At 42.4% G+C, this 17,302-nt stretch overlaps 1 protein-coding gene across 1 annotated transcript; it reads right to left on the bottom strand.

Moving 5' to 3' along the window:
• Positions 1-637: 637 nt before the first annotated feature.
• LOC133242897 (E3 ubiquitin-protein ligase SIAH1-like) lies at positions 638-2,105 on the bottom strand. Its single transcript, XM_061409120.1, has one exon. The coding sequence runs from the start codon at positions 1,868-1,870 to the stop codon at positions 1,016-1,018; it is 855 nt and encodes a 284-aa protein (XP_061265104.1). The 5' UTR covers positions 1,871-2,105; the 3' UTR covers positions 638-1,015.
• Between the last annotated feature and the right edge of the window lie 15,197 nt (positions 2,106-17,302).

Here is a 17,302-nt window from a genome sequence, read left to right as displayed (position 1 = left end):
CTTTACCAGCTGAGCCACAAGGGAAGCCCAAGAATACTGGAGTGGGTAGTCTGTCCCTTCTCCCAATCTGTGCGACCACATAGGCCAGGATACTGGAGTGGGTAGCCTTTCCCTTCTCCAGAGATGCTTCCCAACCCCAGGATCGAACCCAAATCTCCCACACTGCAGGCAATTCTTTAGCTGCTGAGCCACAAGGGAAGCCCAAGAATACTGGAGTGGGTAGCCTATCCCTTCTCCAGCGGATTTTCCCCCCACCCAGCAATCGAACCATGATCTCCTGCATTGCAGCCAGATTCTTCACCAGTGGAGCTATCAGGGAAGCCCCTTACATGAATAGCTTTTTTTGCTCTACACCAAATACAAAATGCTCCCTTTCTAAAGCCCTGAAAAACTCTTTGTGGTGACATCAAATAAATAAGAATCATTTTAGTTTCTTTTACAGAAAAGAAAGTCAAATTTATTTAATTAAAAACTAGAATTAAAAATTAGCAAATACACAAACACACACTCAAAAATACACACACAAGAACACTATGTATTGACTCCCAGAGGGGATATGCAGCGGTCCAAGACCACTCAATATGGCTTGTCAGTTATAGAAGAATTCCAAGCATGCACATGCGTACACACACACACACACACACACACACACACACACACAGAGCACAGGCACACAAAAAAGAACCCAGTATTTTTCAACAGTACACTCAATCTACCATAAACAAAAATTCAGAATTAGTTTTCAAAGGTTCCTTTTTTAATTCAAAAGATGCCCATCTCGGGTATAAACATACATATATTTTTTCAGTGGTTTACTGTTGGCTTATTTTAAATATATTAGTGTTATTACATGCAACTATATCCTGTATTTAACACGCTTTCGTTTTATTTACTTCAATGTCTCTAGCTTGAACCTACCAAAAGTTTCTGGTTGGTAGGAAGACAGGTGCCTTATTCTCTGTGAAATTGAATGTATTGATTTTAAACACTCGTCAGAAAATGTTTGATCAGCATTTCAACACATGGAAATAGTTACATCGATGCTTAAATTGCCATTTTCTGCGAAAAGTTCCGCAACTTCAGAGTCGAATATTAGGCAGTCACTGTTGATAAGGGCTGTTGCAATTCCCTCATGAATAGATAGAGGCGTGGCTTCCCAACTCAATCGCCGCCTATTACCATTTAGCTCAAGTTGATAAGTAAAATTTTCAGCTTGCTCGCGTGTTCCTATCAGCTGGACTACTGCAAAGAATTTCTGGTGACCATCGTAGATTTCCAGTTTCTCCAAAACTAGTAAGAAGTGAAACCCAAAACAGGACTGCAACATCACCCACTCAAGGGTACCAGCCAGATTAATGTTGACTGCAAGGAAAACTACAACTTCTCCGCGCAGGGTTATAATGGACTCATTATAGTGCTGCATCAGATGCGGCACTACAGCATCCATGGAGCCTTGCCACCCACAGGAAGTACCAGGGCAAGGACAACGACAGGGCCTAAACTCACAGTGTTCTTCATGGTCTGCTTTTTCTGTGGGTGGCATAGTTTTTCCACATCCCGAAGAGGTGTACTTACAGGGGAAAAGTACTAAATTGGCCACTTTCTCCATGGCTAAGTTGCGAATGGATGTCAGCGGGACCCGGCAAGTTGGACAACGTGTGAGCTTTGGGCGACAGTTGCCACAAACAAGATGGCCACTCTGACACTGTGTAATTGGAGGTAACACATACTCAAAGCAGACCGGACACTCAAAAAGACTCGCCAAGTCATTGTTGGACACAGTGGTGCCAGTCAAGACAGGCGCCCTCCGGGAGGAAGGCGCACCATTTGAGGTTCCAGTAGGTAATGCTCTTTCGGTCAGACGACTCATTTCTGTCAGGCGCCTCGGACCTCGGTCCTGGCTCAAACACGCTCCGCCGTCGCCGCCGCCAACGCCCGCCACCGCGGGCAGCGCCACTGCCACTGCGTCTGCCTCATGCCAGTACCGACGGGACACTCTGGCTCGCCGCCGCCATTAGAGAGCGCGCGCAGCAACGGTCGCCGCGGCTCCTCACTGTCCGCCGCCGGCGTTCCGCGCGTTCTCGAACCCGCGCGCGCGCCCGCTAAATACCTCACACTATGGCGGCCACCGCTGGGAGGCGCGGCCCCGGGGGCCTGCGGCCCGCAGGGGCCAACAGGAATCTTTTTAAAGGAATAGGTCATTGTTACAATCTCAGCATTCCTTGCCCAGAGCTATTTTGCATGTTGAGTCATATAACAGTTTTAGTCCTAGTAACTGTCTATTTTGGGAGCTCACCTACAATCTGGTGACATTATGGAAAAAGTATGAAATTAGAACTGCAATAGGAATAATCCAGAGTTTAAAAGATTAAATTAGTACCTAGCTACTTTTCATGTATAAAGGTGCTTTTCAAGCACTAATTAATCCGCTTAAAACCTCTGTGAGCATGGCTGGACTAGGAGAAAATCAGAGTTTTGAAGAGAGAAAAGTGAAAAGTTTCTAGTGGAGCTGTATTTTTCCATAACTCGTCTCCAGGCAGACTCTCCTAAATAGGTGTCAATTAAATTCTGCTTATCTGAACAGTCAGGCTGTTCAGTAGATTAAAAAAATTCAGTTTTACCTGAAACCCTTAGGAATAACCTAAGGTCTTATCCCACAGCGAAACAAAATCTCCGAATTGAGAAATCAAGGAAGCCCAGAACTATCCTGGATATTTGTACATATTCGGGGTCAGTGATGGACTATTATAAAACCAAATACACTGGTTTTAACTAGAATTGGACATATTGCTAAGAAAATAACCAGTTACATCACCATGTCTGATTCCGTGCAGGTCAATAATTCATTTCTGACTATGGCAGTTTATTCAAACTTTTGGGGTGAAGGAATGCATGTGGGTGTCACTGACTGCTACTGGCAGGCCTGAGGCATTAACAAGAGCGAAGACCAAATTGAAGGGAAGAAGTGGTTGTGGTAGAAGATCACCAACAAATTCATAAGATGTCAGCCATAATTTCAACCAGTGACCCAGAGAGCAGGGAGATAAATCTGTTAAAACAAGGGATTAGTAAGAATAAATACAAGGAACAGGTCGTGCTGGAAGTACAGGAAGAATTGGAATAGCATATTCATGTGGGAATCGTGTCAGAAGCCAGGATATTGCAAGTAGATATAATCTATTAATAGAAGGGGACGACAGAGGATGAGATGGCTGGATGGCATCACTGACTCGATGGACGTGAGTCTGGGTGAACTCCGGGAGTTGGTGATGGACAGGGAGGCCTGGCGTGCTGCGATTCACGGGGTCGCAAAGAGTCGGACACGACTGAGCGACTGATCTGATCTCACCCAAAACTCAACCCGAGAAACATGTCAAATTCACGTGGGACATTGTGGCATGGAGCACCAGTACAGCTACCCCCACACACAGCACTTACACACACATACACACACTTCTAGCCCCACATGCCTGTTCTATATTTTTCCATTTCAGTATCACTTTCTAACATGCTTCACAATTAACTTAACCATGTTCTCTGTCTCACTCCCTACCGAATGGAAGGTACTGAGGTAGACAGGTTTGTATGTTTTGTTTATTGATGTATGCATATACAACAGTGTCTGGAATAATAGGCTCTCAATAACAATTTGCTGACTAAGTGATTTTAAGAAATGAGTATGGGAACTCATTCCAGAGTGCCTTAGTGACGGGTCAAAACACCCTGAGCTCAATATGATGCATTATTTATCAACTGTTATTTCTATAGTCATGTGGACTCTACTTTTAAGTATAGGTTCTTGGGACTTCCCTGGCAGTCCAGTGGTTAAGACTCCTCGCTTCCCCTGCAGGGGGCACAGGGTTCGATCCCTGGTGGGGAAACTTTCTGCATGCTACTTGGCATGGCCAAAAGAGGAAAAAAAAAAAAAAAAAGTACAAGTTCTCTCTGTCTACTGCTTTTTAGACAAATAGAATGGAGACCCATCAAAGTGAGCTGAGGAAAGGGGAGAGCAACAGGAAAGGGGTTCAGAGGATACGAGGGGTGAGGGGATGATATATTCTGTAGGGCCCTGTTGTCCATTGTAAGGATTTTGGCTTTGAGTCCAAGCGAGGTGGGATGCCACTGAAAAGTTTTGAGGAGTAGAGTGACTTGATCTGACATATATTTGAACAGAATCTCTTGAGATGCTGTGTGAAAAATAAACTAGAGGGGTAAAAAGGCCAAAGCTGGAAGACCAGTGAAGAGACTACTGCAATAATCCAAAGCACAGATGATGATGGCTTGGAATTGAGTGGTAGCACCAGAGGTTTTTTGAACTGGTCAGACTGAGGGTATCTTTTGAAGGTATGGCCAATGGGATTCCTTGATGGATTGGATATGGTGTTTGATAGCAGGAGAATGAATCAAGGAAGATGATAGTGTTTTGCCCTGAGCAAATGGAAGAATGGAAATATCATTTTATTGAGACAGGAAAAACTTGGTTGTTGAATGATTGAGGATGTTTAAAAAAATACCTTGGGGATTTTAATGCATTTTCAGATCATGTTTCTTCCTTCAGCGAGGCAGGATGGTAGTGGTGCTGGATACTAATCATTTCACTGTTGATTGTGTAAGTCAACAAAGCTGTGAGTATGGTTTTGAGGGGTTGATTTTTGTTTTTACTCCTGAGATTAAATATGATCCAGTACAAAGAATATTCAGAATATCTATCAAGGAAGGAATAGATTTTATTATAGCAGATTAATGAGCACATTAAGATGAGTTCATTTAGTGTTTTACTATGAAATTCACCAAAAGAAGTGACGTGGTTTTGGTGTCTATTGGTCATCTTAAATTCATTGATACCAGTAAACTGTAAATTACATATATGTATGCATACAAGGTGGAAACCACTAGCAAAAACAAGATCAGAGCCACAAGAAGCCACACTATATTAAACTGAAAATGCTACACGCATATAACTCTGAAGTTATACTACTTTCTGCGAGTGAAATCTTAAGGAGTGTAGTACTGATTTCACTTTTGTGGAAAATCTATACAAACTCGGTATGGTTAATAATATGGCATTTGTTAAGAAAAAAAAAATTTAGAGACACACTCATCTCCTTTGATCCAGAACTCCACTTCTACCAATTTCTCCTGAGGTGATATTAAGAACGTGCACAAAGATTTACATCCCAGAGTGTTTCTCAGGGCTTTTGTTATAATAAAAATTGGAGACCATTTAAACAGCTAAATCTAGAGCATTGGAATACATGATGCACATTCATTCAGTGGAATACTATACAGCCAATTCAAAGAATATTGTCAAAGTGCACATATTAGTACATAAAAACCTTCCTGACATATTGAGTGAAAAAAACAAGTTAGAAGAGAAAATTACATCTGACCCCATTTGAAGACTTGTGCAGTTAATCTATTTGAACAGAAAAATTCTGCAAGCAGATACCACAAAATGGTAACTGGGTATCACTGGGGGGATTATGGAGAGTTTCTATGATTATCACTATTTGCTAAAATAAATCTGTACTACATTTGTAATAAAAATATACAAATGCATGGAACAATAGTGATTACATTAGACAGAGATATTTCATGCTTTATAAAGATACACAAGTCTTGTTTTCCCTGGAGACACACCCTTGTTCATGCATCACAGGATAAACCTTTAACAGCATATTATTACTGGCACTCCCTGGCTACAGTATTTCTGATTGCTGCTGCTGCTGCTGCTGTGTCGCTTCAGTCGTGCGACCCCATAGACGGCAGCCCACCAGGCTCCCCCATCCCTGGGATTCTCCAGGCAAGAACACTGGAGTGGGTTGCTATTTCCTTCTGCAATGCATGAAAGTGAAAAGTAAAAGTGAAGTCGCTCAGTCGTGTCCGACTCTTCGGGACTCCCTGGACTGCAGCCCACCAGGCTCCTCCGTCCCTGGGATTTTCAAGGCAAGAGTACAGGAGTGGGTTGCCATTGCCTTCTCCGATTTCTGATTGAGATTAGTATACATAATGAGTCGCCAAATTCAGGGCTCTCACAAAAAGCCCTTCCAATGTGAGAAATGTGGCTAAAGTTCATAAGATGACTTTCAGTGTTTTAGCAATTACAGTAATTATTTAAGCAAATAACACTTAGCATGAATTCTCAGAGAACCTTGTGTGCTTTTTCATTAGCTCTACAAAAAAAAAAAAAAAGCAGGGTGTGTGTGTGTGGGGAGTAGATTTGGGAGGAGACTCCCAATAAAAATGAGAGAGCAGATAGCCAGTATCTTTAATTTTCTCACTGAAGATAGACGTTTTTTCTCCATTTGGCCAGGCAAATAATGCAGAAGTGGCCAACAGTAGATTATGCTGGGTCATCAGTGGTCAAAAGCAACGGGGATAACTGAAATCCACTGATAATCCAGAAACCTAATTTTATCGAAATAGTTGCAACCACCTCCTGGACAGAACCCTTCAGTAGAACTGCTAATGAGAAGCGTAATTGAGTGTTTTGAGTTCATCTGCTTTCAGTTATCCTTTGCAGGTGCTAATGAACAGTGAAATGGTCAAAAGGCTGTCAGCCAAAGGGAGCGGTAGGAGTAAAAGCAAGACATGGATAACACCAGAAACTGGATAATCAGCCTCAAAATGGGTGAGTTGACCACAGTGAAGATCAGCTATTAATTATCTGCTTAAGTAAATTCCACAAAGATATATGTCATGACAACAGATCTTCATATTAAGGGTTTTCGTGTATGCAGAGTCTATCTTGGTTAACATGATTTATGGTATAGTCTTAGAAATTCTCTATACTGCAGTGAATTTCCTGGACAGCAATGATAGGATACTTACTGTCAGAGCACAGCTAATCAACTACAGGCTCCTCTGCTAAATATGGCCAACAGACTGCTTATGAGTCAGGACTTTGGCAGACAGCCCTTCTTTTGGACCAATGGGAACGTGACTGACTCTCTCCCATGCCTTTCTGGGAGACGATATAAGCATTGCTGGTATCCAAATCCTTTTGTTTTTATTATTCCTCCAAATTCATGTTTTAGTAAACAGCCTTTTGAAAGTATTGTTATGGTGAACATTTTGTGGTTTATGGTAAGCATTTGGTTTTCAAGAATTGTTGAAAATAAATGTTTTTAGAGTGCAGTTATTTTCAAGTATTACACAATAAACTCTAATATTTGTAACTAAAACTCTATCTATGTTTGATTAGCAATTAAGCTCTCAAATAGTTATGAAAGTAATTTTCTTTCATAAGGCTGTACTTTAGGACAAATTACTTGATACATTCACTAATATTCAGAGCTTCTCAACTATATCTACATATGATTATGAATGTAGCTCTTTGTGGTGGTAGCAAAACTGATTTCCATTTTTGGCAGTTGGAAAAAAAGTGCATTATAAACTATCTGATATTTGTAAATAAAACTGTAACTGCACATGAATATTTATTATGTTTTCTATAGCAATTGTGAGAGTATTCTCCATTTATAACACTTGTTTTGAGTAAATGAGATTTTTAACCATTTTAGTATCAACTGTTATCTTGATGCGGTTCTATGATAGTGTGTCCCTTTGCCCATATTGTGAGCGAAAGGGCAAATGAACTAGTTTTATATAATGTGAATTGCTTAAGTCACTTGAATATTCTCAATAACTCGTTAACTTTTGCTTTCAGTTTAGTTGATTTCAGTCACTGAGTCACATCCGACTCTTTGTGACCCCATGGACTACAGCATGCCAGGCCTTCCTGTCCATCACCAACCCCTGTAGCGTCCTCAAACTCATGTCCATCAAGTCAGTGATGCCATCCAACCATCTCATCCTCTGTCGTCCTCTTCTCATCCTGCCTTGAATCTTTCTCAGCATCAGGGTCTTTTCCAATGAGTCAGTTCTTCGGGTCAGGTGGCCAAAATATTGGAGCTTCAGCTTCAACTTCAGCATCAGTCCTTCCAATGAATATTCAGGACTGATTTCCTTTCAGATTCAATGGTTTGATCTCTTTGCTTTCCAAGGGACTCTCAAGAGTCTTCTCCAACACCACAGTTCAAAAGCATCAGTTCTTTGGCACTCAGCTTTATTTATGGTCCAACTCTCACATCCACACATGACTACTGGAAAAAGCATAGCTTTGACTAGACGGACCTTTGTCAGCAAAGCAATGTCTCTCCTTTTTAATCTGCTGTCTACATTAGTCAGACAGGGCTGACTAATGTTATACCAGGGCTCCCCTGGTGGCTCAGAGGTTAAAGCGTCTGCCTGGAATGCAGGAGACCAGGGTTCGATCCCTGGGTCGGGAAGATCCCCTGGAGAAGGAAATGGCAACCCACTCCAGTACTCTTGCCTGGAGAATCCCATGGAGGGAGGAGCCTGGTAGGCCCCAGTCCATGGGGTCGCAAAGAGTCGGACACTATTGTGTGACTTCACTTTCACTACGTTAGTCAGAGCTTTTCTTCCAAGGAGCAAGCATCTTTGTCGTTTGATTTCATGGCTGCAGTCACCATCTGCAGTGATTTGGAGCCCAAGAAAATGAAGTCTGTCACTGTTTCCATTGTTTCCCCTACTGTTTGTCATGAAGTGATGGGACCTGATGCCATGATATTCGTTTTGTGAATGTTGAGTTTTAAGCCAGCTTTTTCACCCACCTATTTAACTTTCATGAAGAGGCTCTTTAGTTCCTCTTTTGCTTTCTGCCATAAGGATGGTGTCACCTGCATATCTGAGGTTATCGCTATTTCTCCCAGCAATCTTGATCCCAGCTTTTGCTTCATCCAGCCCGGCATTTTGCGTGACGTAATCTGCATATAAGCTAAATAAGCAGGTTGACAATATACGTTGCCTTGACGTACTCCTTTCCCGATTTGGAACCAGTCCGTTGTTCCATGTCCGGTTCTAAATGTTGTTTCTTGACACGCATATTGATTTCTCAGGAGGCAGGTAAGGTGGTCTGGTATTCCCATCTCTTGAAAAATTTTCCACACTTTGTTGTGAGCCACTCAATCAAAGGCTTTGGCGTAGTCAATAAAGCAGAAGTAGATATTTTCCTGGAACTCTGTTGCTTTTTGTATGATCCAATGGATGTTGGCAATTTGATCTCTGTTTCCTCTGCCTTTTCTAAATCCAGCTTGAACATCTGGAAGTTTTCAGTTCACATACCGTTGAAGCCTCTCTTGGAGAATTTTGAGCATTAATTTACTAGAGTGTGAGATGAGTACAATTGTGCAGTAGTTTGAGCATTCTTTGGCATTGCCTTGCTTTGGGATTGGAATGAAAACTGACCTTTTCCAGTCCTGTGGCCACTGCTGAGTTTTCCAAATGTGCTGGCATATTTGGTGCAGCACCTTAGCAGCAGCATCTTTTAGAATTTGGAATACCTCAGCTGGAATTCCATCATCTCCACTAGCTTTGTTCATAGTGATGATCCTAAAGCCCACTTGACTTCACACTCTATGATGTCTGGCTCTAAGTGAGTTATCACACCAACATGGTTTTCTGGGTCATTAAGGTCTTATTTGTATAGTTCTTCTGTGTATTCTTTCCACCTCTTCTTACTATCTTCTACTTCTGTTAGGTGCATACCATTTCTGTCCTTTACTGTGCCCATCTTTGCATGAAATGTTCCCCTGATATCTCTCATTTTCTTGAAGAGATCTCTAGTCTTTTCCATTCTATTGCTTTCCTCTATTTCTTTGCATTGATCACTGAGGGAGGCTTTGTCATCTATCCTTGCCATTCTTTGGAACTCTGCATTCAGATGAGTGTATCTTTCCTTTCCTCCTCTGTCTTTAGCTTCTCTTCTATTCTCAGCTATTTGTAAGGCCTCCTCAGACAACCATTTTGCCTTTTTGCATTTCCTTTTCTTGGGGATGGTCTTGATCACTGCCTCCCGTACAATGTCACGAATCTCCACGCATAGTTCTTCAGGCATTCTATCAGATCTAATCCCTTGAATCTTTTTGTCACTACCACCGTATAATCATAAGGGATTTGATTTAGGTCATACCTGAATGGTCTAGTGGTTTTCCCTACATTCTTCAATTTAAGTCTGAATTTGACAATAAGGAGTTCATGATCTGAGCCACAGTCAGCTCCTGGTCTTATTTTTGCTTCTTGTTTTGTATAGAGCTTCTCCATCCTTGGCCACAAAGAACATAATCAATCTCATTTTGGTATTGACCATCTGGTGATGTCCATGTGTAGAGTCATCTCTTGTGTTGTTGGAAGAGGGTGAGTGCTATGACCAGTGCATTCACTTGGCAAAACTCTGTTAGCCTTTGCCGTGCTTCATTTTGTACTCCAAGGCCAAACCTGCCTGTTAGTTCAGGTGTTTCTTGACTTCCTACTTTTGCGTTCTAGTCCCCTATGATGAAAAGGACATCATTTTTGAGTAGGTCTTCATAGAATGGTTCAACTTCAGCTTCTTTGGCATTAGTGGTTGGGGTATAGACTTGGATTACTGTGATATTGAAAGATTTGCCTTGGAAACGAACAGAAATCGTTCTGTCATTTTTGAGATTGCACCCAAGTACTGCATTTCAGACTCTTTTGTTGACTGTGAGGGCTATCTCACTTTTTCTAAGGCATTCTTGCCCAGATTGTAGATATAATGGTCGTCTGAATTAACTTCACCTGTTACAGTCCATTTTAGTTCACCGATTCCTAAAATATCGATGTTCAATCTTGCCATCTCCTGTTTGATCACTTCCAATTTACCTTGGTTCATGGAACCTAACATTCCAGGTTCCTATGCAATATTTTTCTGTACAGCGCCGGACTTTACTTCCATCCCCAGTCACATCCACAACTGGGTGTTGTTTTCACTTTGGCTCCGTCTCTTCCTCCTTTCTGGAGTTATTTCTCCAGTCTTCTCCAGTAGCATATTGGGCACCTACCAACCTGGGAAGTTCATCTTTCAGTATTATATCTTTTTGCCTTTTCATACTGTTCTGGGGCTCTCAATGCCAGAATACTGAAGTGGTTTGCCATTGTCTTCTCCAGTGGACCACGTTTTGTCAGAACTTTCCACTATGACCCATCCGTCTTGGGTGACCCTACACGGCATGACTCACAGTTACATTGAGTTAGACAAGCTGTGGTCCATGTGAGCAGTTTGGTCAGGTTTCTGTGACTGTGGTTTTCATGATGTCTCCCCTATGCCGGATAAGGATAAGAGGCTTATGGAAGCTTCCCAATGGGAGAGACTTAATGTGGAGGAAACTCGGGTGGGGCCATGCTCATTAAATCTTTAATCCTATTTTCTGTTGATGGGATGATGGGAGTAAATAATTTTAATTCAATTTCAAATAAATATTTATCACATTCTACCTAACTGAAAAAACCATTCCCCAGATTTCCACTTTAGCAAGAATTGGATAAACTCTAGCCCAATTTAGTCCCATGAAAAACAATGGTATATGAGTAGATGAATTGTAAAATTTATTCATATTAAAGACTTGCTCTGTGCCTGATCTGTCAGTAAGTGCTTTATATGTATTGACTCATGTAATACTTTGGGGAGATGGTACTATGACATCTCTAATTTATTATAGATGAGACACTAAGATTAAGTAATTTGTCAAAATTCACCTAGAGCTCTTAAGGGGCAGGGCTCAGATTCAAATCCAAGTAGTTGACCTCTGGAGTCAAGCTTTGTAATTCTCCATGCTGTATAGTTTCATTTAGATTTCTGTGGCCTAACATACGCGGCCTGAGTATGACAACTTTTAGGTACTGCAGGACCATCTTCCAACTTTCTCTGTTCACTTGGCAAGTGTCTGGCTCAGGTAAAAAAATCTGCCCACAATGCGGAAGACCCAGGTTTGATCCCAGGGTTCGGAAGATCCCCTAAAGAAGTGAAAGGCTACCCATTCCAGAATTCTTGGGGATTCCCTGGTGGCTCAGATGGTAAAGAACCTGCCTGCAATGCAGGAGACCCAGGTTTGATACCCAGGTCATGGAGGATCCCCTGGAGAAGGCAAAGGCAACCCACTCTAGTATTCTTGCCTGGAGAATTCCGTGGGCAGAGAAGCCTGGCAAGTTCATGGGGTCGCAGAGAGTCAGACATGACCGAGTGACTAACGGTGCATTCAAAAGGGCCACAGAAATTCTATCTAGTACATAGATTTTGAATTTATATTCACATGTTTTTTCAATTTGATTTCTTCTACAGTTAAACATCCCTGTCCTTTATTTTTAAAATCTTCACTATTTGAAGCCTTCAGTTCCCCCATGGACATGGATTTCTATTAAGCAAGCAAACAAACAAATAATAAGGAATTAACTATAATACACTGTATTTGCAAAGCACTTTCACACGCTTGCACTCATTTGGTTCTCACAAGTTCATTTGTTGTTTTTAATTATAAAACACTACTCAAGTATAGCAGGAGTCCTCCAGTGAGAGGCTAAGTTGTAGAAGTACCCATTGTGGGTGGAAGCATGTCCAGGCATATCTAGATGCCCAGGAGGGCAGAGCCATCAAAGCTTTACTTAAGTGTGGGTTTAAGGACTCTGATATGAGCTATAATAACTAGGTAAGTTGAAATGAACATCTGGCCCTAAGCAAGAATACCCCTCCTCAGGTTTGGGAGAATAAGAACCCTCCTATGAATAAAAATTCAGTTTGGTAAATGGGATAGAACCAACTTTGAGGGGAGTTATTATTGAGGTAAACTGCTTTGATCAGAAAAATAATGTGTTATTTGTGTTAGAGAGGAAGGAGTAGTTGAGTAAAAACCTTGTGTGTCTGTGCTGTGCTGGAGGCTCAGCATCGGGGGATGGTGCTGGCTCTGATAGATAAGAGCTCTAGCATTAGAGTCATCCTAAGAACTTGAAAGCACGAGGCAGTGCTATTTGTGGCTTAGTAATACACTGATGTAGAAGTAAGGGCAGAAATGACTTGCGGGATGGAATGGAAAACCAGCTAAGGCTACAACATCATGGCGGACATCCAGACGTATGACAGAAGCAGTAGTTTCTGCTAGGGCACAGGTCTGGAGTGACAGAGGCAGAGATGATAAATGCTGTAAAGGGGAAGAAAACCACCACTAGCCATATATAAACCATGGGAGCCACATTCTGCTGGCTCTGTTGATTCTGCTCCACCCCCTTCAACTGGAAGGGGGAAAGAATGCGAGGGATGCAACTATTGGAGGGTGAGAGACTGGCAGGACTGTTGGGCCCTCTTCTGCATAGCTTTGTTAGTAGAGTCTAAAGAAATGATTAAGGTTACACACATATTAGAGATATTTACAATTATTTTTCTATCACTACCAGAACCAACCAATCCAGACAAATCCTCATTCAATTGATCACATCCCAATTTTATATAAACACAGTTCTGAAAGAGTCATCTTTTCCCCCTTTTTGATTCTCTTTTTTCTGATTGTTTATTAATTTTTTCTCTATTTTACATTATTGAGTGCCTACACACGTAAAGTACTCTATTAGGCCAGGTGGATATTACAGAGGTAGATACGACACAGGTGTTTTCAGTCTAGTGAAGGGGCCAGACATACCCACAAGATATAAACTAGCTTCCAAAAGGTGGAGAAGTTCAGGAGTAGTACCGAGGAATAGCTAAACGTGAAACTTCTCATGTTCTAGGTCCCAAGTTGGGGGATGGGCCATTTTTACATTGTAGTTTAGTGATATAGTCAATAATAGTCCTGCCTGGATCAGAGAGCAGGAGAGACAAATGATCATTTCCTGTTTGAAATCTCTTGCATTATTTACAAACTTCAGAATTTTTTCCTATATCAGATCATCTTTATGCTGAAGATCATAGACCCAAGGGGCCTCCTTGAAGCTGTAGATGGGCATGGAGGAAGGTTAGATCTAGCCCATGGCTTGCAGAGCATGAAGCCATGGGAGCAAAGCTGGTTTGGAGAAACAAATAATTCATTTAGAGAGCCAAGTCAAAGGAGCAGAGAAGAGAGGTAAGGAAGCAGGAGTTAACTGATGTGACTGCAATCAAAAAGCTGCCAAGGTAGAGCAAGCACGATGAGAGGCAAGTTAAGGAGAAAGTGAAAGTGAAAGTCGCTCAATTGTGTCAGACTCTTTGTCCATGGAATTCTCTAGGCCAGAATACTGGAGTGGGTAGCTTTATCCCTTCTTCAGAGGATCTTCCCAACCCAGGGATCGAACCCATGTCTCCCTCATTGCAGGCTGATTCTTTACCAGCTGAGCCACAAGGGAAGCCCAAGTTAAGGGGAAGGTTCTAGGAAATATTACCTCTATGTGTTAGCATATATGGCCTTACCTGGGGATGGGAAAGGAGTTACTAAAGCACGAAGCCTGATCAGATTCAATCAGATTAGATCAGATTCAATCTATGTTACTGTCATTTCCTGCAATTTAGCCAACTGATGTTTTAAAATGCTTTCTGTTTATTTTTAGTTGCCTGGGTCTTCATTGCTGCATGAAGGCTTGTTCTAGTTGAGGCGAGTGGGGGCTACTCTCTAGTTGCGGTGTGCAGGCTTCTCGTTGTGGTGGTTTCCCTTCTTGCAGAGCACAGGCTCTAGGCACGTGGGCTCAGTATGTGTGGTGCACAAGCTTAATTGCTCCATGGCATGTGGTATCTTCCCAGATCAGGGATGAAACTTGTGTCCCCTGCATTGGGAGGTAGAATCTTATCCACTGTACCACCAGGCAAGTTCTAGCCAATTGATTTTTTTTTAATTTATTTTATTGTAATATAGTTGATTTACAACATTGTGTTAATTACTGTTGTACAGCAAAAATGATTCAGTTATATGTATATATACATTCCATATTCTTTTCCATTATGGTTTATCATAGGATTTTGTGTATTGCTCCCTCTGCTATACAGTAGGACCTGGTTGTTTATCCAGTCTACATATAATAGTATGTATTTGCATGTGCTAATCCCAAACTCTTACTTCAACCCTCCTCCAACCCCCCTCCCTCTTGGTAACCACAAATCTGCTTTCTAAATGAATTCATTCATGTCATAGTTTTGATTTCTTATATGTCATATCATATGATATGTCTTGCTCTTCCTGAAGTACTTCACTTCTCATGATAATCTCTAGGTCCATCCACGTTGCTACAAATGACATTATTTCATTCTTTTTATGGCTGAGTAGTATTCCATCTTCTTTATCCATTTATCTGTCCATGAGTATTTAGGTCATTTCCACACATTGGCTATTGTGAATAGTGCTGCTGTGAACATAGGGGTACATGTATCTTTTTGAATTATGATTTCTCAGAATATATGTCCAGGACTGGGATTGCTAGATTCAACTGATTTTAAAACTCTTTTGTTTTGGCTTATTTAAATAGCAAGAGGTGGTATGTCTACTCCTTACAGACTTCTTTTGAGAATGGGGCTATTTTACTGACCTAACCCTCCCTTCCAAGTTCATGGAGACAGACTCACGAAGGATGAGAATTCTGATACTGAATAAAGGGGCAGCCCACTCAGCCATGTGTTGTTTATGAGAGAGACTCCCAAAACTCAGCCATCTAGAAATGCCAAAAAGAAATGTGTGAGTGAATAACATATTTATGACAGTCACATCCAAAAAGAAAACTGCTGTCAATATTGGATAAATATAATTTAAGAAAAAACATTTAGTGGGGCAAAATAAGTTTATCTTCATTTTAAAAATCCAAATGAAGGTATTTTAGTCCTGAATTTTGTGCACTAAAAATAATACCAAGGATGAACAAGATGTGGGAGGATTAGGTGAACGTGGAGTATATTTCTGTCCACAGATACTTCTGGAATACACCTTCAGACACAGAAGTGCTTGCAGACACCAGCTAAGAGTGGACAGGAGTACCTGACCACTGGAAAACAATATGTTGAGCCATGCAAAATTTGGTAGGATGAAGGACCTTGGGGGGAAAACAGGAGTGTTAGTATGACTGGACCTGCCCTCAGCAGGTGGGGGAACTGAAGCAGGGGTCCAATCCCCACATCGGGGCAATTGTCTGGGTCAGAGGAGAAACATTTAAGGCTGAGAGTGAAGCAGCTGATCTGTGGCAGCGTAAATGGAATGAGAAACAGACAGCCCTTGCCGCAGCCATATGTACCCCGGACAGGGACGCAGGTCCCCTAGAAGGTGCAGCAGTTGGGAGCTGGACCATAGGGATTGTGGAGCAACCCCAGAGCAAATGCTGCTGTTGACTGCAGAGGGACAGACCAAGGGAACGTGAGGGAGGAGATTGTGGTGGGAAAAGCCTGTGGAGGAAAGCCAGGCAGCCAGGGAAGCAAGGTGATACTGCTGAGTCATGCGTTGGGGGTGGAGTCATCACCATAGCCTCTCTCTCCCTACAAGCCAGCATCTGGCAGCTGAACAATAGCGAGGTTGACCCATCAAGCACCTGACATGCGGAACAAAAGAGTAGGACCCCACCCAGAGTGCCCCTTTAAGTGTCTGGACATTCTGATTTACAGAATAGGTCCCCAGCCAGGGGGGCCCCTCTGAGTACTTCATGTGCCGAACAACAGAGAAGGACCCCAGGTAAGGGAGCCCTCTAAATGCCTGAATGGGTGGAGCTATCGAGATAGACTAGCGAAAGAGGCCTTTTGATTTCCAGCTACCAGAGGCTCAAAAAAAGATTCTGATAGGACCATAATTCCTGTGGCTAGGCAGTCTGTGTCCTGCATACTTGGAGCCATCAGCATCCCCGCGACCCCAGCAGCCTTGCCACCTTCATGCTCAACCCTCACTGGGGCAGAGCTGCCACAGGCAAAAAAGTCTTGCATCTATGCACACGGGGTCACTTTCATAGTGTTCAAATCTTTGAGACCCTGTGGACTGTGACCTATCACGCTTCTCTATCCGTGGGGTTCTCCAGGAAAGAATAATGGAGTGGGTTGCCATAGCCTTCTAGAGCACTATATTTTGTGCTCCTCTAGTCATCAACTCCCCTGAGTACCCAGTACTGCCAGAGCCCCTGCGACTCAAGCAGCTGCACCACCTTCACACCTGGCCCTCACTGGGGCAGACCCAAGTCCTCCAGGGCAGCCTCAGGAGCAAACTCCAGTCGACGACTCACAGGCAGAGGGGGAAATAAAACCACAATTGAAACCCAGGGACAGTGTGGCTAAGGAAGAAGACCCAAAACCTTCCTACCAGCTGTACAAGCTACAGATTAAATCCATATGTTCATCTAGGCAGACTCTGTCTATGGAATATATAAAAAGACACTGAGAACTCCCACAAAAGAAAGCGTACTAGTTCTGATAGCTGTGAACATTGGAGGCAAGAACACACAGGAGTAGGACCAGATTAGAGTCTGAGCTGCCCCAAGGCAGGTCCAGAGAGCAGAGCAGTGT

This window comes from Bos javanicus, chromosome X, assembly GCF_032452875.1.
Source record: "Bos javanicus breed banteng chromosome X, ARS-OSU_banteng_1.0, whole genome shotgun sequence".
Classification (NCBI taxonomy): domain Eukaryota; kingdom Metazoa; phylum Chordata; class Mammalia; order Artiodactyla; family Bovidae; genus Bos; species Bos javanicus.
This window is presented reverse-complemented; position numbering and strand designations above follow the sequence as displayed.

Coding starts and splice junctions, on each gene's coding strand:
- LOC133242897 (XM_061409120.1), bottom strand. CDS start 1,870: ATGAGTCGTCTGACCGAAAGAGCATTACCTACTGGAACCTCAAATGGT.